This window comes from Chiloscyllium punctatum, chromosome 45 (assembly GCF_047496795.1).
Source record: "Chiloscyllium punctatum isolate Juve2018m chromosome 45, sChiPun1.3, whole genome shotgun sequence".
Taxonomy (NCBI): Eukaryota; Metazoa; Chordata; class Chondrichthyes; order Orectolobiformes; family Hemiscylliidae; genus Chiloscyllium; species Chiloscyllium punctatum.
This window is the reverse complement of record NC_092783.1, coordinates 46,657,852-46,680,522: the sequence shown is the minus strand read 5'-3', so window position 1 is coordinate 46,680,522 and position 22,671 is coordinate 46,657,852. Positions and strand designations below refer to the sequence as shown.

At 39.8% G+C, this 22,671-nt stretch overlaps 1 protein-coding gene across 2 annotated transcripts in view; it reads left to right on the top strand.

The window, feature by feature from the left end:
• The window catches only part of LOC140467360 (MAP kinase-activated protein kinase 2), a 232,221-nt gene extending 210,805 nt beyond the window's left edge, over nucleotides 1–21,416 (top strand). For both annotated transcript variants that reach the window (XM_072563667.1, XM_072563668.1), the window contains exons 7-10: nucleotides 8,169–8,293; nucleotides 12,281–12,366; nucleotides 13,003–13,083; nucleotides 15,096–21,416. In XM_072563667.1, the coding sequence (XP_072419768.1) occupies nucleotides 8,169–8,293; nucleotides 12,281–12,366; nucleotides 13,003–13,083; nucleotides 15,096–15,236 (433 nt within the window). In that variant the 3' untranslated portion in view covers nucleotides 15,237–21,416. The remainder of the gene's footprint in view (nucleotides 1–8,168; nucleotides 8,294–12,280; nucleotides 12,367–13,002; nucleotides 13,084–15,095) is intronic.
• Nucleotides 21,417–22,671: the final 1,255 nt, after the last annotated feature.

The following is a 22,671-nucleotide window of genomic DNA, read 5'->3' as shown; positions in this document are numbered from 1 at the left end:
CGGAAAGGGTCTTGCTGTTGGTCCATGGTTATGCTAGGCAAGGGTACTGCGGTTGTTTGCTGTTACCTTCTGAGGATTGCTGACCAGCAATCTGTCCAGTTACACTTGTAATCATCCTGCATTGGAAGCATTTAGAAATTGATGAATGAGAAAAGGCGAGCAAGGGCAAAATTCCCAATGGAAAATGCTGTAAGCAGCGAATGACTGGATGTTGCCCTTTATGGTATTATTACATGATGGCCTAATGAATTCTGATCAATCATAGAATCCCTACAGTGTGGAAGGAGGCCATTCAGCCAATCAATTCTCCCACCCAGACCCAAGAGCATCCCATCCTATCCCCATAACCCCACATTTATCATGGTTAATCCACCTAGCCTACTTATTCCTGAACACTGCGGACAATTTAGCCTTGCCAGTTCACCTGACTTGAGAAACCGGAGCACCCAGGGGAAACCCATGTAGACACAAGGAGAATGTGCAAACTCTATACAGGCAGACACCCAAGGTTGGAATCAAACCCAGGTCTCTGGCTATGAGGCAGTAGTGCTAACCACTGAGCCACCATGCCACCCCATTTGCTCTTTTATGGAAGATGCAACGCTCCTCCCGTTTCAGGGTCGGCAGCATTAAGGGAACAGCAATTTGAGCAATGAGTTTACTATTGTGCTGCCCTTGTTAAATCAGCACAGTTTGCTCCAACAATAAAAACAACAAAAATGAAACAAGAACTGTGAATGCTGGAAATCTGAAACAAAAAGAGAAATTGCTGGTGAAACTCAGCAGGTCTGGCAGCATCTGTGGGAAGAAAACAGAGTTAATGATCAAGTCTGGTGACTTTTCATCAGAACGAAAACAAGAAATTGCCTTTGTACAGCGTTGCTAATGTAATAAAACACTCATGACCCTACACAGGAGCATTATCACGAGTGAATAAAAAAAGTTAAGAAAATTTGACATCGAGCCATACCATGAGGTTCGATCAGATGACCAAAAGCTTGCTGCTGAAGGTAGTTTTAAGGAATATTGTTTTTTCCTTTTACAATGTCGAGAAGAGAGGCCAAAGTTTGCAGCTTAGACAGCTAAAGATGCAATCACCAATGATGGAGCAGTTAAAATCAGGAATGTGGAGGGACCTGATTAGAGCAATGAAGATATCTTTAGAGGGTTGTGTGGCTGAAGGAGATTGCAGAGATACTGAGAGGTCATGCCTTGGAGGTGTTTGAAAGTAAGGGTCAGCATTTTAAAATGGTGATATTGTCTGGGAACCATTGTGGGCCAGTGAACACAGCACTCTTGGGAGAATGAACTTGCTGCAAGTTGAAACACCATCTGCGAGTTATGAATGAGTTTGAGTTTCAGGAGGGATTCCAGCTGTGAGAGCATAAAAATAACTGTGTCAGGAAGTAGCAAAGTTTGCCACTGAAGTTGGCTGAAGTTATGCCGAAAGAAATGAATAGTCTTAGTGAAGGTCAAGCAGCATCCGAGGAGCAGGAGAATCGACACTTTGGGCATAAGCCCTTCATCAGGAATGAGGCTTGTGGGCCAGGGGGCTGAGAGATAAATAGGACAAGGGTGTGGCTGGAGGGAAGGTACATGGAAATATGATAGGTAAATGAAGGTGCGGCTGGAAGTGGTAGATCGGAGGGGTGGGTGGAGCAGATGGGTGGGAAAGAAGGAAGATGGACAGGTAGGACTGGTCAAAGGGGCGGTGCCAAGTTGGAGGCTTGGGATTGGGATAAGGTGGGGGAGGGGAAGTGAGGAAACTGGTGAAATACATATTGATCCCGTGTGTTTGCAGGATCCCAAGGCGGAAGATGCATTCTTCCTCTAGACATCGGTTGGTAAGGGTTTGGCGATGGAGGAAGCCCAGGACCTGCATGTCCTTGGTGGAGTGAGTGGGGAGTTAGTGTTCAGCCACGGGATGGTGGGGTTGGTTGGTGCAGGTGTTTCAGAGATGTTCTCTGAAACGATCCGCAAGTTGGCGTACTGTCTCCCCAATGTAGAGGAGACCACATCGGGTGCAACAGATACAGTAGATAACATGCGTGGAAGTACAGGTAAACTGAAACATCGACTCCCCTGCTCCTCGTATGCTGCCTGACCTGCTGTGCTTTTCCAGCACCACACTCTCGACTTTAATCTCCAGTATCTGCAGTCCTCACTTTTTCCTAGTCTTAGTGAAGGCACAAATATGAATTTGGGAGCTTATCTTTTGGTGAAGTATGACAACATGGTTGTAAACAGACTGACTTCATCTCAGTAGCTAGGAAATAGAATTTGGAGCTCATACTCTTTCACCTCCTATCTCCCCTTCACATGGATACCTCAAAGTCAGTCTCCACAAATGTTATCCTTCCCTCCTCTCCATTCTATGATTTTTCTCGTACCTCACTGCTCTATCTTTGCCTCTTATCAAGTTTTGTGACCCTTCTCTCCTACAGAGACCTGTGTTGAGTGGGATCCAGTGATGGGTACCACATGAGTTACTGGCAGTGTATCTGTGTATGTTGTGTCTGAAGGAAGCTTTATTCAGCAGATGTCAGCAATGAGCTCCTGTGAAAGCCTGAGCCACTTGATGGGCAGACTTGTGGAGAGAGCTGATCCTACTCTTGGATTCTGTATTGGGGTCCTCACCCCAACAATCCAGCTGTCCATCTCCTCGGCTCAGTACTAGGGTGTGTGACTGAGGAGACGGCATAGCAGGTGCTGGATTTGTTAGCTGCACTGTGGTTTCTGCTCTCACCCCCTCCTCAGAAGTACAAGGTGGAGCTGAATAAGCTGATTCTGAGCTATATTGCAAGCTGGCTGTATGGGAGAGCAGCTGAAGAGGGAGCGAGGTGGTAGATTGGTGAAGAACCTTCCAAGAACTTGGCCAATCACCTGACCAGCAATGATAGCACTGTCATAAGGAATGCTGTGAGCAGTAGCCAGACACAGGGCCATGGCTGGAATGCTTCAATGTATCTGATTAAAGTCTTCTCAGCTTTGTTTTACCGAAGAAGCACTCCAGGTTCTGCATTCAGCTGGTGACCCTGTTGAGTGTTCTATAAAGCCATGGTTCTGAATGGGTTAATATTTGTGTTACATTAGCTCCACTCATTCCACTGATGTCACACACAGTCTGTGGATGGATACATTCTTTTCTTGCTTTCAGAGAGCACAAATTTAGCGTACCAGCTCCAATAGGTCCCTAGAATTGTACCTGACCAAATGTAGTTGTACTTATTGCTATCATGCAATCAATCTCCTTGATATCTGAGTACAGTACCTGATGACAGTGTACCTTGTGTCACTAAACAGCAACTAGGACTAAGACAAAGGTAGATCAGTGGTAATGAACTACCTCAAAGAATCCTAACCCAGTACCACATTCTGATAGAGTTGGCAAATATCACAAGGTGTCAGTCGTGGTTATCTGGGGAAAAAAACCACCACAATGAGTTGTGAGTTGGCCAGGAAGTGGGTATCCTAGGGAGCTAAATTGGTTCTTTTTTTTTCTTTAACGTCTTAATTATTTAATCCTACCTTGGTGAGAGACTGCCAATTTCTGAAATTTTCATCCATGCCCTCACCAAAACCCTTTGCCAAGTTTGATGCAGTGTCTTTTTGCTGTAATGTTGGAGTTCAGCAGGGAGTTTCTTGCTTGATGGTAATTCTTGGATTATTGTCAAATGTCTTCACAGTGAAAGTAGGAAATTTACACTTTCACTTCTTTGTTGCACTCCGATCAGATGCCTCAGAATCATTATCCTGTTTTGTGTTGGATGCTGCTCATATGATTGTCAGAGGGAGCAGTTCACTGTCATCAGTTGAGTTCTTTCTTGTGAGGAGGGAAAACTTCCAAAAAAAAATTTGTTTAGTTCTAGATCCCTGCTGCATTACTTCTGTTTGCATTTTTGGCCACATAATCCCTTATTAAGTACATTCTTTTCCGTTCGAGAATTCCAATGCTGTTTACTTTGCTTCTGGAAGAGCTTTTCTGGTTTTGCTGAACTACAGTTGACTTGATCTCATGAACCTCCCTTTAAAAAGCTTTGTGGCTATTCTGAAAGTTACTGACCTTTGTTTCAGATTTTTTACATTATACTGTTGTGTGACAAATCAGTTAACGTATTAATGCTCAGTAATGCCATTCAGTTGGAGTTTTACATGAGTTGAGGAATGTGCCATTGCAAGATAGCCAGAAGTTAGGAAGATCGTAAGACCGAGCACAGGTAGCCCATTCACCCTGTCGAATTTGCTCTGCCATTCAATAAGATTGTAGAGATAGGAATTTGATTAGTCTGGATCACATTGACATAAGTAGGGAAAATGTGTTGGGTAGGCTAGAGGTTATTAAGGTGGACAAATCCCCAGGACCGGATGGGATCTATCCCAGGTTGCTGAGGGAGGTGAGAGGGGAGAAAGCTGGGGGCCTGACAGATATCTTTGTGGCATCCTTAAATACAGGTGAGGTGCCGGAGGACTGGAGTGTTGCTCATGTTGTCCCCCTGTACAAGAAGAGTAACAGAGATATTCCAGGTAACTACAGACTAGTGAGCCTGACGTCAGTGGTGGAAAAGTTGCTGGAGAAGGTACCGAGGGATAGGATCTGTTTACATTTAGAAAAGAATGGGCTTATCAGTGATAGGCAACATGGTTTTGTGAGGGGGAGATCGTGCTTTACCAACTTAATAGAGGTCTTCGAGGAAGTGACCAAGTTGATAGATGAAGGAAGGGCTGTAGATGTCATATACACGGACTTTAGTAAGGCGTTTGATAAGGTTCCCCATGGTAGACTAATGGAGAAAGTGAAGTCATATGGTGTGCAGGGTGTTCTAGCTAGGTGGATAAAGAACTGGTTGAGCAACAGGAGACAGAGTATTAATTGAAGGGAGTTTCTTGAAATGGAGAAAGGTGACCAGTGGTGTTCCACAGGGGTCAGTGTTGGGCCCACTGTTGTTTGTAATATACATAAATGATCTGTAAGAGGGCACTGTTGGTATGATCAGCAAGTTTGCAGATGACATGAAGATTGGTGAGTAGCAGAAAGCATAAGGGACTGTCAGAGAGTACAGGAGGATGTAGATAGACTAGAGAGTTGGGCGGAAAAGTGGCAGATGGTTTTCAATCCAGACAAATGTGAGGTGATGCATTTAGGCAAGTCTAATTCTAGAGCGAATTATACAATGAACGGAAGAGCCTTGGGAAAAGCTGATAGGCAGAGAGATCTGGGAGTGCAGGTCCATTGTACCCTGAAGGTTGCTGCACAGGTGGATAGAGTGGTCAAGAAGGCATATAGTATGCTTGCCTTCATTGGACGGGGTATTGAGTATAAGAGCTGGCAAGTCATGTTAACATTGTATAAGACATTGGTTCGGCCACATTCAGAATACTATGTACAGTTCTGGTTGCCACATTACCAAAAGGATGTGGAAGCTTTGGAGAGGGTGCAGAGAAGGTTTATGAGGATGTTGCCTGGTATGGAAGGTGCTAGCTATGAAGAAAGATTGAGTAGGTTAGGTTTATTTTCATTAGAAAATAGGAGATTGAGGGGGGACCTGATTGAGGTTTACAAAATCATGGAGGGTATAGACAGGGTAGATAGAGACAAGCTTTTTCCCAGGGTGAAGGATTCAATAACAAGGGGTCACTCTTTCAAGGTGAGAGGTGGAAAGTTTAAGGGGGATAAACGCGGCAAGTACTTCACACAGAGTCTGGTGGTGGGCATTTGGAACACATTGCAAGCACAGGTGATAGAGGCAGGCACGGTAGATTCATTTAAGATGCGTCTGGATAAATGCATGAGTAGATGGGGAGCTTAGGGATACAGATGTTTAGGAATTGACCAACAGGTTTAGAGAGTACATTTGGATCAGCTCAGGCTTGGAGTGCTGAAGGGCCTGTTCCTGGGCCTTAAAGTTTCTTTGTTCTTTGTTCTGACATGATAATCCTCAACTTTCCTGTCTTTTCCCTGTAACCCTTGTGACCATTGCTTTTTTCACATTTGTCTACCTTTGCCTTGAATATGCTTAAATGACCCAATATGCTTAAATGACCCAACCACTACAGCCCTCCTGTGGTAAAGAATTTCACAGATTCACTATCCTCTGAGAATTCTTCATCTCTCTCTTAAATGGGGGACCCCTAGTCTGAGATGATGCCCTCAGATTCAAGACTCTCCCAAAAGGGGCAATAATCTCTCTTCTTCTTCCTGTCAAGGCACTTGAGAATCTTATATGTTTCAATCAGATCTCTTTTGATTCTTCTAAACTGCAATTAGTATAGTCCCAAACTCCTCAACCTGCCCTTTTGTATTTATAATCTCAGGAATTTGCAACTTCATTTGTATCGCAAAACTATACTTTTAATATTCTTTGCGTTAATATTCATGAGTTGAGGAATGTGCCATTGCAAGATAGCCAGAAGTTAGGAAGATCGTAAGACCGAGCACAGGTAGCCCATTCACCCTGTCGAATTTGCTCATGGTTCATGGTGCTTTTTCCTCCTCCAGCTGACTAATTTGAGGTTTTTGATTTTGCACTTTAGGTTGATAAGTTCTCAGTTGTATTAGAACTTGACAGATCAGGTGCACAGTAAAGATGGCAACCACACTGCTAATACCATCGAAACTGGATTACGGGTTTTGCTACCTGCATAGTCCTGAAGTAATGATCTCTCTGTCTAACGCTGCTGGTTAGTCTACCTTTCATGCAGCTAGGCTTGTGAAATTCTCATGCTCAATTTATCCGATCGCTGAAGTGCAATCTGTTGTTTGTTTGCATTGGTTGAAACAGAAAGCTGTTGAGAAGGTTTGCTATTTCAATTTGTCATTTCCCATCATCTGAACCAAACCATCAACACAATTTTATTTCATGTTTTGAAACTGCATAATGCACTGTTCCAGTTTTTAATGTGACTGTTAAAAAAGAAAATTAACATGCACTTGATCTTGGTTTGTCCTTGTTTGCTCCTCTGGTGCAATTATTAAGAATGTTTAGAAAAATAACCCTGCGCCTTTCATAATTTACCTGAACTTAGTTTAAAATCAATGAGGTCCTTTTCAATGTTGAAAGCACGTCAGTCAGAAAGTGCATAGCAAGACTTCTTGACCAACAACATGATAATGAGGATATAAACAATTTTATTGACGTTAAGTGGAAAATAAATTTCGGCCAAGACAGAATTTCCCTCCTGTTATTTGAAATAGTGCTATGCGATATTTTACATTTATGGTAACGTCTCCCCCAAAAGGCAATAGTTTTGACAGTGTAGCACTACCTGAAGACTGCACTGTCATGGCAGACTAGATCCTGTGCTAGGGTCTCAGGAGTGATCATAAATATTTGACCCAACTTTATGCTGTAATCTTACAAAGTGCAAAGATTTGAGACAAATAATCCTTTGTTGGAAGGTAATTGAAGTTAATTGAGATTTGATATAATTAACAGTCATGCTTGATCACTGACCAGTGAAGGATTTGTCAAATCTTGCAGTATTCCTCCTTCATTGGAAAATTCAGATGGAAAAAGTACTGCTTGAACCAAAAAATAGTTTATCAAAAGTGATGATATCTAAAACTATTGATTTTCAACAGTTTTAGATGTTTGACTTGTTATACAAAGATAATCTTGGTTCTGCTGTGGTCTGATCTGTTAAGTATTGGTTGGTCAGGTGCTGTAGATGGATTTAGGTTTGCTCGCTGAGCTGGAAGGTTTGTTTTCAGACGTTTTGTCACCATACTAGTTAACATCATCAGTGAGCTTCCGAATGAAGCACTGGTGGCAAAGCCCGCTTTCTATTTGTGTTTAAGTTTCCTTGGGTTGGTGATGTCATTTTGTGATGTCATTTCCCGTGGTGATGTCATTTCCTGTTCTTTTCCTCAGGGAGTGGTAAATGGGATCCAAGTCAACATGTATGTTGATTGGAATTCTGGTTGGAATGCCAAGCTTCTAGGAATTCTCATACATGTCTCTGTTTGCCTTGTCCTAGGATGGATGTGTTGGCCCAGTCGAAGTGGTGTCCTTCCTCATCTGTATGTAAAGATACTTGTGAGAGTGGTCATGTCTTTTTGTGGCTAGTTGATGTTCATGTATCCTGGTGGTTAGGTTTCTGCCTGTTTGTCCAATGTAATGTTTGTTACAGTTCTTTCTTTAAACAAACTTTTCTTCTTTTGTCAACTACAGGTTGTGTGGATATCCCCCATTCTACTCTAACCATGGACTGGCCATCTCACCTGGAATGAAGAAGCGAATCCGAATGGGACAATATGAATTCCCAAATCCAGAATGGTCAGAAGTATCTGAGGAAGGTAATCCAACTTTCTTAAACTGATATGAAATAAATAAACGTAATGTTCCTTCACTCTTAACTTTGCAATGATTTTGCAACTTTTCAAAAATATTTTGAAATTCTTATTTTGCAATGTGCCAAAAATAAGAGTTGGGAGTGTTAATCCTATTTAAAGAGTAATCAAATTTTAACTCTGCCTGCCTTAAGAAATATCACAGGTTAAAGATAAATTCTGTACTTTAAAGCATTTACAGCTTGCGATATCAGCAGTTTAATCAAAAAACTATGGATGCTGAAAATCTGAAACAAACACACACAATTGTGGAAAAACACAACAGGTCTGATAGTGTCTATAGAACTTCCAGCTCTGAAATTGTTATATTGGACTCAAAACATTAACTCTGTTTCTCTGTCCCTAGATGCTACTAGATCTGCATTCTGTGTTTTGTACCAGTAGTCTACTGTCTTGCCTATTGTTAAAATTCACACAACACCAGGTTATAGTCCAACTGGTTTAATTGGAAGCACACTAGCTTTCGGAGTGTCGCTTCTTCATCAGGTGGCAGTGACTACCACCTGATGAAGGAGCGACGCTCCGAAAGCTAGTGTGCTTCCAATTAAACCTGTTGGACTATAACCTGGTGTTGTGTGATTTTTAACTTTGTACACCCCAGTCCAACATCGGCATCTCCAAGTCTTGCCTATTGTACACAATGAGACTAACTTCAAGATTGTAAAATGTTCTATTGTAATGTAAAATTTTCCTTAAAAACCCTTACAGAATGCATTACAGTCAGTGTGCAGTTATTGGCATTTAGATAATCTACTAAAACAAGCATTTTCACACATGCAGTTTATTTATAATGAATTGCATTGTAGAAAAAACATAAGCATGATCCACGGCAAATACAATACATTTTATAATGCTATCTGCTGAAAATATGCTAATATTTTAATGGCAAGACATTGTAAATACTATAGGGGATATTGCTTCAATTCAGCAATCCAAATTCTATTTTTTCATATAATTGAAAAGTAACCACATTAACTAATTGACTAGTAAAATACTATCACTGTTAACTCTGAGGATTTATAATTTTCAGACAATCATCTTTTCTTACCAGATGGTAGGTTGTTAATTAGGTTGTAATTTGTTATTGCTAAAAAGTTCTACTGTACTGTAAAATCATCTAATAATTTCATTGATTTTCAATGATTTCAAAATCATTACACACCTACTAGCATTGCCATTCAAACTGAGCAGGAATGAGACTGATTGATTGTTTCTACAAAGAGCTAGTACAGGGTCAGTGGGCCAAATAGCCGCCTCCTATGTTATAAGATTCTCTGCTTCCAAATGATTTCTCCCAATTTCAAGTTCACGTGTGTTTTGGCATTTTCAGTATGGGACAGATGAGTACAGCTACACAGCCTAGTTCCCAACATACAGGCTAAAAGTGGAAGTATGGTACAATTGCTCCTGAATTGGAAAGTTTTAAAAAAACACGCTAAACCTAAAAGCTTTAAAGATGGGAAGATCTTTGTACAGTGCTGATATGTTTTGGATCCTGTCCTACTGGAGGAATGCACTGTTGCTATCATCCCACCCTACCACAGGTTGTGACATGAAATAATACATTTTCCAGTTACCAGGATGACCAACGAAACACCTTGACTCTATCAGGTATTTAAACAAAAAGATCCATTAACTTTTTAAAATAATAAATACAATTATACATTTATTATCAAAACAACATTTAACCAAATATTGCATCTTTATTGATCAAGATACACAGTGGGAGACAGTGTCCTAGTGGAATTATCACTAGACTATTAATCCAGCAACCCAGATGATGTTCTGGGAAATTGGATTTGAAACTCACCATGACAGGTGATGGAAATTGAATTCAATAGAAATGCAGAATTAAGAGTCTAATGATTGTGATACCATGATCAATCATTGGGAAAATCTCATTAGTTTCACTAAAGTTATTTAGAGAAGGAAAATGCCTTCCTTACATGTTCTGGCCAACATGTAACCCGACCTATAGCAACATAGTTCCCTCTTAACCACCAGTGTTGGGTGATAAATGCTAGCCTAGCCAGCAACACCCACATCCTGTGAATTAATTTAAAAAAAGGCTGATCCCTCTAAATATTGTCACATTATACATGCAAAGGCACAAACTCATCAGGGGGAAGAAAAGATTGCAGCAATTAACTTTTTTTAAAAAAAGCCTTTGACCTCTGTGTTACTGTGTTACTGTGAAAGGATAAAATGGCAAGTGTTCTGGAATCTGATGCTCTAATGTCCTGACACGTGTGGTCATCATTCATCATGTGTAGTTCTTTCTGAGGTTTTGTAGGCACAGGTTGCTCAGGAGTACAATCTTGAGAATTTCTTTCAGTCATGCTTTTGAATGAACAAATTGGTTTCACCAGAAACTGATGAATTTTATTTTCTTTTCAGAAATGGGAAAAATTAACTGGGCAGCTTGTTCAAAGCCAGCTTCTCTACAAGTCAGTTGGTTCTTAATAGGCTAACCTCCAACTCAGCAATAATGCAATGCTTTCCATGCCAGTCACTATTCAGAGCAACCCCAGCAAATCTTGCAGTTATCAACAATCACGTAATTTACTTGTGCACAGTAAACTTTTAGTAACTTAATTTAGAGAAATCAATCATCGTATGTCCACAAAATTTGAAATAAATTAACTTTTCCATAATCTTTCAAAACATGAGCCATAGGGTCATAGAGATGTACAGAGTAAAGAGTGTGGTGCTGGAAAAACACACCAGATCAGGCAGCATCAGAGAAGCAGGAGAATCGACATACCTTATGCCTAAAATGTCGATTCTTCTGCTCCTCGGATGCTGCCTGACCTATTATGCTTTTCCAGCAACACACACTTGACTCTGATCTCCAGCATCTGCAGTCCTCACTTTCTCCATAGAGATGTGGGCAGCATGGTGGCACAGTGGTTAGCACTGCTGCCTCACAGCGCCAGAGACCCGGGTTCAATTCCCGCCTCAGGTGACTCTGTGTGGAGTTTGCACATTCTCCCCGTGTCTGCGTGGCTTTCGTCAGGGTGCTCCGGTTTCCTCCCACAATCCAAACATGTGCAGGTTAGGTGAATTGGCCATGCTAAATTGCCCGTAGTGTTAAGTGAAGGGGTAAATGTAGGGGAATGGGTCTGGGTGGGTTGCGCTTCAGCGGGTCGGTGTGGACTTGTTGGGCCGAAGGGCCTGTTTCCACACTGTAAATTATCTAATCATGTACAGCATGGAGATAGACCCTTCAGTCCAACCTGTCCATGCCAATCAGATATCCTAACCTAATCTAATCCATTTGCCAGCACTTGGCCTCTATCCCTCTAAACCCTTCCTATTCATAGACCTATCCAAATGTCATTAGATGTTCCACCACTTTATCTGACAGCTCATTCCATACACACACCACCTTCTGCATGAAAAAGTTGCCCCTTAGATCCTTTTTAAAGTTTTCCCTGATCAATAAAGAAAAGCATACCAAATGCCTTCCTCACTATCATATCTAACTGTGACTCCACTTTCAAGACCTGCATGCAATATTAAATACTAAGCATCTTTGAAATATAGGCAAAGAATCTAAATGTAACCAGATTTATGTGTGACTAGGCCAAGCATTCCAGACTAAGTAACATAGAAATTCTTTTGAATTTGGTCAAGATGTGAACACCAAGCAGTTTAACTTCCCTTTTGATATTTGACTCCAATGGTGCTGATTTTACCTTGCAGAAAAGCTTGTTCAATGACATTGTAGATTACCCAGAAACCGGTGAAATGGAGTGAAGAGCAGTTTCTTTTTCTTGCTCTTTTACTGATCGTATTTTACTGAACTGCATTTTTCATTAAGTTTGATTTCTTTCCTATTTGTTTTATCTGTATCTGTGCACGCCATTTCAGAAATAAAATTAACACAATTATAGTAAAACACATTACATCTATTCATGTTGAATTTTTCAGCCAAACAACTAATCCGGGAACTCCTAAAGACTGAGCCAACACAACGCATGACCATCTTGGAATTTATGAACCATCCTTGGATTAATGTATGTATTTCATTGTGGAGTGGGGCTTACAGGTTTTTGTCACACACACACACACCATACACCCTCTCCCCACTTTTGGTTTCTTGATAGTCTTGGTAAGATCCTAGCCAAATGCTTAACATTGTCTGAAGTTATATCCTGTTATTTTAATAGGATTAAAGTTTTTAAATTAGCAAAGGGATTTTTTTACTTAAGCATTAATAGCAAATTGTATTTTTCTAATATATAGGTATATGTTCCAATGAGCTTCCGAACTTAAGGGCGATAAAAGGCCGTTTATTCTGCAATTTTCAGCCTAACCATTTGTCAAACTTTTCTTCTCCCCACCCTACTCAATAATACCTTTGCCATTCAAATGTTTTTAGTTTACAGTGATGAAGTTTGCAATAACATCTTTCAGATGGATAGTACAAATGCAAGGGAAATTTACATTTTCACTGACCGATGCTGCATCCTGCCTCTTTACATCGAAGGAGAGCACAGCGGTTTAGTTTCCATTTGGAATCAACTAAACTGAAATGCTGAGAAAATGCCTCCATAGCTAGCAGTTCCATGCCGTGTTCATTTTGGTGTTGATTCGATGTTCTGAATTTGATTTGAGTTTGAACCATGTTTTTTTTTCTTTGTTTATTTTAGCAATCAATGCAGGTACCGCAGACACCTCTTCATACCAGTAGAGTTCTGAAAGAAGAGAAGGATTTATGGGAAGATGTAAAGGTAAAAGTGCACCTTAGCTCATTCCTGTAATACGTCAGAAAATATTCACTATGTCTAAGGCCAACTTGTGGAAGCATGGTGTAATAACAGTCAGATAATGGAACTGTTTTGTATGCTTGTGTTTTATTACATATATAGGTAATATCAGATGTTTAATTTGTCCCTCCCATTTTTCAACATCCTGACAGTCATTGGCTGTTTATCATTTCAGGATTTTGTATTTAGGTTTTCTGATTTATCTTTAAGCTTTTTCAAATGAACTAAATATTGATGTGGATAGTTTCTTGTGACTTTTCCTTTCCGAAGGCCCTGCTTGGTCATGTTTAATCCTTGGACTGTTTATCAGTTGGCATCTTACTTGTTACTTGGAACACCTGAGTGTTTGGAACATTATGTCACCTGTGTGGTTGTCATTTTCCCTTCCTGTGTAAGATGTGCCTGTTAGTCCTGAAGGCATGGACGCAATTATAGACTCGTTGCATAGATTATCCAGAAGCAGACCCAGGTCATGCTATGCCATAGCACTCTCCCAAATTATGCCCACCATACTCTGCCTGAAGGTGAATAACTTTATGAAGTCATTTTTTTCCCCATAAATTCAGAGTATGACATCTTGCAGCCAAAGTTGCAAACCATTGAAGTGCAAGCCTTTCCTTTCTGAATAAATATGATTTTCCCAATTCAGGAACTAGTAATTGGATAGATTTTAGAGCCAGAAGCATTAGTGCAAGTTTATTGTACAATGAAGAACATCTGAGCTAACCTAGAGGGGAAAAAAACCCAGCATGCAGAATAGTTTGCCCCTGTCCATTAGTTGATACAGATGGCAACAGAATGGCTGTGAGGGGTGCTGGTAGAAATGATTGATAAAGCAGTATTCCATTCTGCTCACATCTCACCAACATCATTTGGGTGCAGTGCTGAAAAATATACCTTTATAGATACAATAATTTAACCTACTTTGTTGCCATATTCATAATTTCAGCCAAATATGAAATAGAAAAATATTTTGTATTTGAAACATAGTACAAGGAGAAAAGTTCGAATCACATACTTCAGAGTTATTAAAAAGATTGTATGCATCAAATTCATTCCCAGTTATTTACCGGTCTCTATCTTAACATAATGTTTAAAATAATTACAAACATTGAGAAGAAATCCATTGATTTTTGCCATCCCAGTACCACAGCTGTACTGTCTTTGAGCATGACTACTACAGAGAGTCAGTGTGTAATCAATGTATTTATTCCCAATTCTTAACTGGAATGAAGGGTCTTCTTGGAGCCCTAAGATGTTGCTTCACAAGTATCTACTTGCAGCAGCCCCATTCCTGGTCACAAATCTGAATTATATTGATTTTGGAGTTGACACAATGCTCTTCCAATGTAGAAGGAAAGAACTAAAGAAATAGGGAGCAAGGAATAGACCATTTCAAACCCACAAGCTGTCACCAAAAGTGAATAAGCTCATTGCTGATCTGATGTAACATTAAGTCCACTTTATTGCCTATCTACCCGGACTCCCTTTCCTGTGAAAATTTGGCCAAATTCCTCCTAGAATATTTTTGATGTCCTGGCCTCCACTGCTTATATGGGGGGAGAGAATTCCAAACAGTTAATAACTCTGACAGAAGAAGCAACCCTTACCTCGTCTGGTATGGAACATCCTTATTCTGCTCCACCCTCAAAGGGAAAATACATTCTCAAATCTACCCTGTAGTGCCCCTTTGACTCAGTAAGATTGCATCTCAACCTTTAAACTCAAAACAATACTGGCGCAAAGTACTCCACCTTTCCTCATTTGACGATCGATTATTAAAGGTTGCTCTGATGTGTATCTCTGAAGAGCTAATTTGCAAACATCCTGGAGAGAGGATTGAGAGCAAGACCTTGGTCAAATCCTTTCACAGGGACAATTGTGAACATGGTCCCTGTGAAAGGGGATGAGTAGAAACAGTGCAGTCACTTCCATTGTGCCGTCCATCATTCTAATTCAGCTTTCTCTCATGACAGGAGGAAATGACTAGTGCCTTGGCAACCATGAGGGTTGACTACGAACAAATCAAAATCAAAAAGATAGAAGAGTCTTGCAATCCCTTGCTGATAAAAAGGAGAAAGAAGGCCTTAACTGCCCCAACTCCAGCCAACCACTGAAAAGCAACATGGGAAGTGTGCCAAATTATTTTTAGAAAGTTCTTTTTAAATGTCGCATGAAGTTCAGAAATGTTTGATCGGTTGGCTTTTTGGATTATTTTTAAAGATTTACTTTACTTCTGCCTCTTGGTCTGAGGTGAACACTCTGTCATGATACTACTAGTCCAACGTGCGACCAGGTCTTTAAACTGATGTCAAAGGATGGGGGAGGGGCAGGGGAATGTGATGGCATCGGATAAAGGTCACCTTGTGAGTTTTGTGAAAGGTTGACTCGATGTTTCAACTTGATATTCCTTTCTGATTGTGTCATTCTGTGTCAAGCTTATTTCCAAGAAATTTCATTCATGCCATCTTTCAGTTTGTCTTATTTTGGAGCTCTATTTGATTACTTTAAAGCCATCTTAGTTTCATGGGATCAAAATGTGATTTTAAAAGATCAAGTTATTCATTATAGTTGAACTTTTTTATGCTAAAAGCTGTATTGTTAAAAGCTTGCATTAGTTTTTTTTCATGGATGTTTGAACAAATCCACAAAATCAGTGGAACACCCCATGAACGAAGCAGGTTTTACAGTATTCACAATTCAAATGTAGGCTTTCTACATAAATTTTATATGACAATTTCAGATGTTCAGACATGATGGTTTGAATGGCCTCCTGTACTGTAAAATTCTATCTTTCTATATAGTGTATGCTGAGTTTTTGGAGTTCAATTATTTGATCATATCTTGACTGAATTAATACAATCATACTTTATTTTAATCAGCCTGCTTGGACATGCTATGAAACACATCCAAGACAGATATGGTTTGAACCCAGACCTCCTGTGTCAGAGACAGGGACATTACCACTGTGCCACAAGAGCCATGGTAGTAAATTATAAAATGTGTGTAATGCCGCTACTTAGGTCCAACATGGTTAGATTATTTCCTTTGCTTTGCCAAAATGATCCTTAAGATTAATTTGGATACTGTTGAAGTTTGAACAATTACTGTGATTAGTGTCTGAGTGCATCCCAGCAGCTACCTAATTCTCATTATGTCTGCACATTAGGCAATGCTAGTAACATATTATCACTGGCAGGCATAAGTTAAGACTGGGGATCTAATCTTTACAAGATTTTTACTCTACCTGCTATGGTACTGAGTAATTGTTACTGATGAGTCCCTGCTTATCCTCTGGGATTCCATGCTCAGTGGCATGAGTCAAAGATGCAGGGAAAAGCCTTTAGAACAGTTCCCCCTGCCAGTATCAGAATGATGTATTTACCCAGATGCATCATTGTGAGATTGTATAGTCAGCTAAAATCTCTTGCATCTAGAATTTGAAATAACCTCTTGCTTCACAGCATGTACCCAGTTAAAATTCCCAAACAGAGGCAGCTGCAAGACATTCAAAGAAAGTAAATGCACAATTCTTTAAAAAAAAATGTTAAATTCTGATCGAGCTGATTCATGGAATCCAAAGGTGTTTGTCCATCTGTTCATATTTCTGATGAATATTTGTTTAAGTCATTTATATTTTGGCAATTAGCCTTTGTGGTGGATTACAGGTTCAAATGTTTGAAGTCAATTGTACAGATTTGTTGGCAAATTGTTCTATAGTAAATTGTATTTTAGAAGTAAAGAAACAACGTGCTTTTCAGTCTTTGTGAGAAACTTATTTTCGTTTGTATGGGCAGAGTCAAGAGTTGAATTTTCTGCAGCATTACCTGTCATCTTAGGCCAATGTTATGACAAGTTTTTGTTCATGTATCCTTTCATGGGGTAGGGTACTGGTCTGAAAATGCTGCTCTGATGATTTGATTAAACGAGGAATAGTATTTTGTAATTTCCTTAATGTAAAGAGCAAGTATATTACGACCGTTTCTAGCACAATACTTTAGAAACACTGTCCAATTTTGATAAAATGATAAACTTCTAATATTGCATTTTTCTTAAGATGCTTGTTAAAGAAATTCACATCCAATTCTGGATAGCACATTTGGCCAAATGAAGAGCTTGAAATTCTAGTTATGGTACTATTAAAGCACAATGACATCAATGCAAAGCACCATGGCAACACACATCATGTTTATCCAATCTGCCATTGTGTTAACAAGTCATGTGGTACCTTCAGATCAATTGGAATACAGTTCATTTTTGACCACTCATTTGAACCTTTCGAAAATTTGCTCAATGGAAGCAACCATTACCACCAAAGGAAGGGTTACTCCATCATCCTTTTCCCTCAGACTTTTCAAATTAGGTTAATAAATATTATTGTAAATATTTCCACTTATAATAAATGCATTTTTTAAGCAAAAAGAACGTGGGTGGACACAATTTCATGAACTTCTTAACTGGCATTCATTATTGAAAGGTGGAGAGAGATTGAGCATTGTGGCTCGCTGCCTTAGGAATGCCATTTGCTGCACCTATCCCAAATTGCCACAACATACTAGAAAGAGTGAAGTGGTGAATGGTAACTATCAAGATGTGCATTCATAAATTTGCTTTAAAATGAGGAGCTGTAACCTCTTAAAACTCAAGTTTTAGCATTTGTTTTTAAAAAAGAGACTGTGCCAAATAATATAAAGCTATAGTAGTTAACTTTATGTTTGGCTAATCTGATTGACATGCAACCATACATGGCCTCACCTTATCACAGTTTCATCTGTATTTAAGCCACTTTTGGCAATTTTTTTTAAACAACTTAAAAATATGCAAACAATATTTTTCAAGGCAAGGCTGTTCTTTTTAGCTGAGGCGATCTATGTATTCGATTATAGCCCATCAATTTCATTTTTGCCTTTAAAGCAAATAGCCACCTCCATGTGATCAATTTAGTTTAGCATTGGGAGGTCCAGAAGGAATGTCTGGTATTACAGGATCCTTATTAAGACTAAACGTGTTCTATATATTCTGGAATTTCTGTAAATTTCCACATCTTGTGTGGACTTAGTTGGAGAACAGTTCACATCTCTTAGAATAAAGGAACAAAACCAGAAGCCATAATCAGATATTAAATGACTCCAAGAACTGGAAATCCATATTTCTAAAGTAATAGCTAGAACTATGGGAAGGAATAAAATAATTGAGCATTGCAATTTTTGGGAAAATTGGAATTTATGTAGTAAAACACCCACCAACTATAAGACTAACTTTTTGAAGGGTTGAAGTATAGCCAATACTTATTACCTAAATACTTCACTCACCACAAAATATGTTCACCTATCAGAAACATATCCTGTGCAAACCTGATAGTTTACAGCCAAGACAAGACAGATTCCAATGGGAATGCATTAGTGTTGAGGAATTATTTCTGCCATCTGCAGCAGTAAGCATGTGTTATCTGTTTTCTACATGCATCCTTGGACTGGTGCCAGAAAAGCCATGGACAGGATGGTCATTCACAAATGTATTGCAGGACCTGTCAACTGGTGGGGCTGGTATGAACTAGCAGCAAAGGATTCACAAGAAAAGTTTAAGTCTGCTGTCTAGTTATGTTCTGTTACAGATATAAATTCAGTTTTATCCTTAACAATTGCACACCAAAGATTTGCTGATTGCTTAAAGTATTGATTTAAACTTTGTTTGCCAAATTGCAAACACAAATAGCACCAAGTTACAGTATCTTCCAAGACATTCTTTCAGCTCTGATCTTTCAGTAGGTTTTAAATCCTGAGCACTAAATTTTATAAATAGAAACCAAGCTAAAGTAGTTAGTAATTTTAGAAAAGGCAGTGCCTGTTTTCTGTGAGGGAAACAAACCATTTGGAGTTCTCCAAAACCTTCAAAGAAGATTCAGCCCACTCTCTTAATCTTCCTTATTCCTATGATGCACAGTGCAAAATGAGAGGATAACATCAAAATCACGGAGGGTGCATCAAACATTATGGTGTTCAATTGATGCATACACGTAAATGTGGTTTGGGTGCAAAGGTGAAGGGGGAATGGGTAGAAAGTAGAGATTAGAGAACTTACAGTGTGGAAACAGGCCCTTTGGCCCAACAAGTCCACACCGACCCGCCGAAGCGCAACCCACCCATACTCCTACATTTACCCCTTACCTAACACTACGGGCAATTTAGCATGGCCAATTCACCTGACCTGCACATCTTTGGACTGTGGGAGGAAACCGGAGCACCCGGAGGAAACCCACACAGACACCCGGGTCTCTGGTGCTGTGAGGCAGCAGTGCTAACCACTGTGCCACCGTGCCGCCCCAGTACTTTGGGATTTTTGGTTTACTTTATACCAAGGAGTTTGCTGCACTCGAGAATGGGTAAGAAGACCGCTGGGTCACCAAGCACTGTGAGAATAGTCAAGGGAAATCAACTTCAAAGAAGCTGTGAATCAGGGTCATTTAATGAGCCCAGACTCTGAGGAAGCCTTGTTAGAATCTGAATTTGTCAGAAAACTCCACAATTGCAGCAGTTTTCTTCTAAAGCATTCTGAATGTGTGATTGACACAAAAAAACTAACTCCATTTCTTGATAAAATTAAAAAGACTTTTTTTTGACCACACCTTGCTGTCCTGCTAAAAGCTGTACAAGACAATTTCGCACTGTCGGGTTCCTGAAGCACTGCAGCGCTTCAAATTAATTAGCCAAATGAAGCCGACTTTATAACCATCAACCCAGCATACAGCACTCTAATTGTGAGGGGCAACAAAGTGTAGATGTCCGCGAGGGCTTGTTTAGGAACTATGTGGAAAACTTATTAAATCCGCATGTTGTGTGTGAAAGAAACCTCAAAACAACACTAAATGATTGGAAGGACTAAAAGAAAACAAGTTGTGAATATTTCTGGGAAATAATCCCCATGTGACAAGTCCACTTAGCATTTATGACTCGCCAATCCTTGCTCCTTAGCGACTTTTCCAATTCCTCTTGCTTTATGGGAAACCCTGCGGTCCATCAAAGTGGGCTGCCCACTGCCTCATTGGCCTGGGGAGTTGGCAGATTTTGGGGAGCATCTCTTGCAATGCCCAAATAAATTCAACTTGCGCTTTCATGTGAGCCTGAGCCAGTGAGGTTAGTACAGTAATCATGCAGCTTTCATTTTGGGGCTGCAATATCAGCTCCATGTTACCAAATTATCTTGTCTGCGGGGGCTGGGGGTGTAGGGATTGTAATCAGGTCACCTTCTTTGCACTTGCTTATGTGTGGGTCTCTTACAGTTGGAAATTGCTCCTGTCAAATACTTGTGCTAAGTGAAAATGACTCTTCCAGTCACTGTGTTAAACATATCGGTATCAAATGTGATCACATTCTGAGCCAATACTTTGCGCATTTTTCCCTCATTCTTGCTTGCTTTAATTTTCTCACATATGTGCACAAGCCCTAAGTGCTGATCTATATAATAGTTTAGTTTTATAAACAGAGCTTGTATATAGCATGAAAATGCCACCTAGGCTACACACAAAAAAAAACTTTGGAAAGCACAGAGGTTTCACGTGGGAAGACCTACACTCACTGAGTCTAGGACCAGCTTGACCATCATGAGTTGGACCATGTGTGTCTCTGATAGGGACCTGCAATCATGATTTACACTAAATTCACTCACTCTTATTATACTGTCTCCAGTTTACATTTTCAGATTTGTTACACAGATTCAAGCTTTGCCAGAAAGTCAAACCAAGATTATGGCAAACAAAAACTGCTGTGAGAAAATGTAGGCTCTTTTCACCAAAATGTCCAGAGCCCCCATTGTAAAGCTGGCCCACTTGGTGTGGATCAGCCTGTTTTGTCTCAAATCCTCATTCACACTTACCCTTTGGCTGGGTACTTGTCCTCACCCCTCCTTGCTCCCTCTCTGGGTTTGGTTGGTTAAAACTGGGATTCTCATGTTGGCCTGAGAGTGGTCCTGATCAGTGTTTGTTTCTCTAAGCTATTGTTTCCAAATCTGATAAGTCAGGTATCCATGTTTTGGGCATGCTGTATATTGATCTGTGCTCATTTCATACAACGAATCCTGAAATTTGATTGCATTGTCCGGTTTTATTCTTTCAATGTAAAATGTATGTGAGGTATTTTTCACTACATCTATCAAATCACGTGGAGGGGTGGGGATAATTTTTCCTTTGTTTTATTTACTATTTTAGACAGATTTGGCATGTCATGTGTTACATTCATTGATTGTATCCCATTGTATTCAAAACCACCACCTTCAGCAATTAAAAGTTTATATTTATTCAATCCTGGTGCCTTTTTGTTCTTGCCTGTCTCTATTTCTATTGCAATGTTCAAATTAATGAGCAGTTATGCAGTGTTTTTATTTACTTAAGTTACTCCTTTGGGTAAATTACTCACATCTGCTGCAAATCTCAAATCATGGTTTATTGAAGTAATACATATGGCTTCTTCTGTGGAACAGATGCTGAATTTGAGTCCTAAATACTGACTTGTGAGTTACTTATTCGTTCATTGGATGTGGACATCTTCGGCTAGGCCAGCATTTATTGCCCATCTCTAATTATCCTTGAGAAGGTGGTAATGAGATGCCACCTTGAACTGCCTCAGTCCTTGAGTAATAATGTGGTATAGCATCAGACAGCTACATTCCTGACACATGATTTGGAGATGCCGGTGTTGGACTGGGGTGTACGAAGTTAAAAATCACACAACACCAGGTTATAGTCCAACAGGTTTAATTGGAAGCACTAGATTTCAGAGTGCCACTCTGAAAGCTAGTGCTCCCAATTAAACCTGTTGGACTATAACCTGGTGTTGTGTGATTTTTAACTTCCTGACACAGTAAGCAATGTTATCGGCAAGTGTTTAAAAAAGGCATTATTTCAGACAATAAGCCCCGAAACAGTTGCAACACTGGCAGCTTTCATTTCAATGAAGCCACTTTATCATTGGCACTGTGATGAAATAATTAGTGGCAAAATGGGTTCATTATTTATCAATTGAGAGGACTGGTGGCTGTGGGGGATTGCTCTGTGTTAACAAGTTATTGAATTGAGTTTAAGAGCATGGATATGTGATGGCTAGACTCAATGGCTGCAGCCTTTAACCCTGCTATATCTGCTGTGTTACTTCTAATCCTCTGCTTCCTCAAGGCAGGGAAGTTTCAATGCTGACCTCAGTCCTTCCAAAGTATTGGTTAAAAGAGCATCAGATGTTTGATGAATTAAAATATTTTAAAGACCGAGTAAAATACTTTAAGTCTCCTGAGGATATAGACAAACATTACAAAAGGATTTGGAGAAAAAGTGCTGTTTAAAAGCATAAACTTAAAAATAAAATCACTGAACTTACCTCTGATTGCTGTGTGTCTTGGCTGTGGGACATTGTAGCCCTACCACAATGTGGCCCTTACCAAATTTGGTATTTCTGAAATTTCATAGCTTTCTGCTTTCAATTGTTCCACTCGTCACCTTTCTTATTTGAACCTCCGCGATGTTAATAAAGTGAAGGAGCAAAAGTATTCAGAGAAAAATTGAAA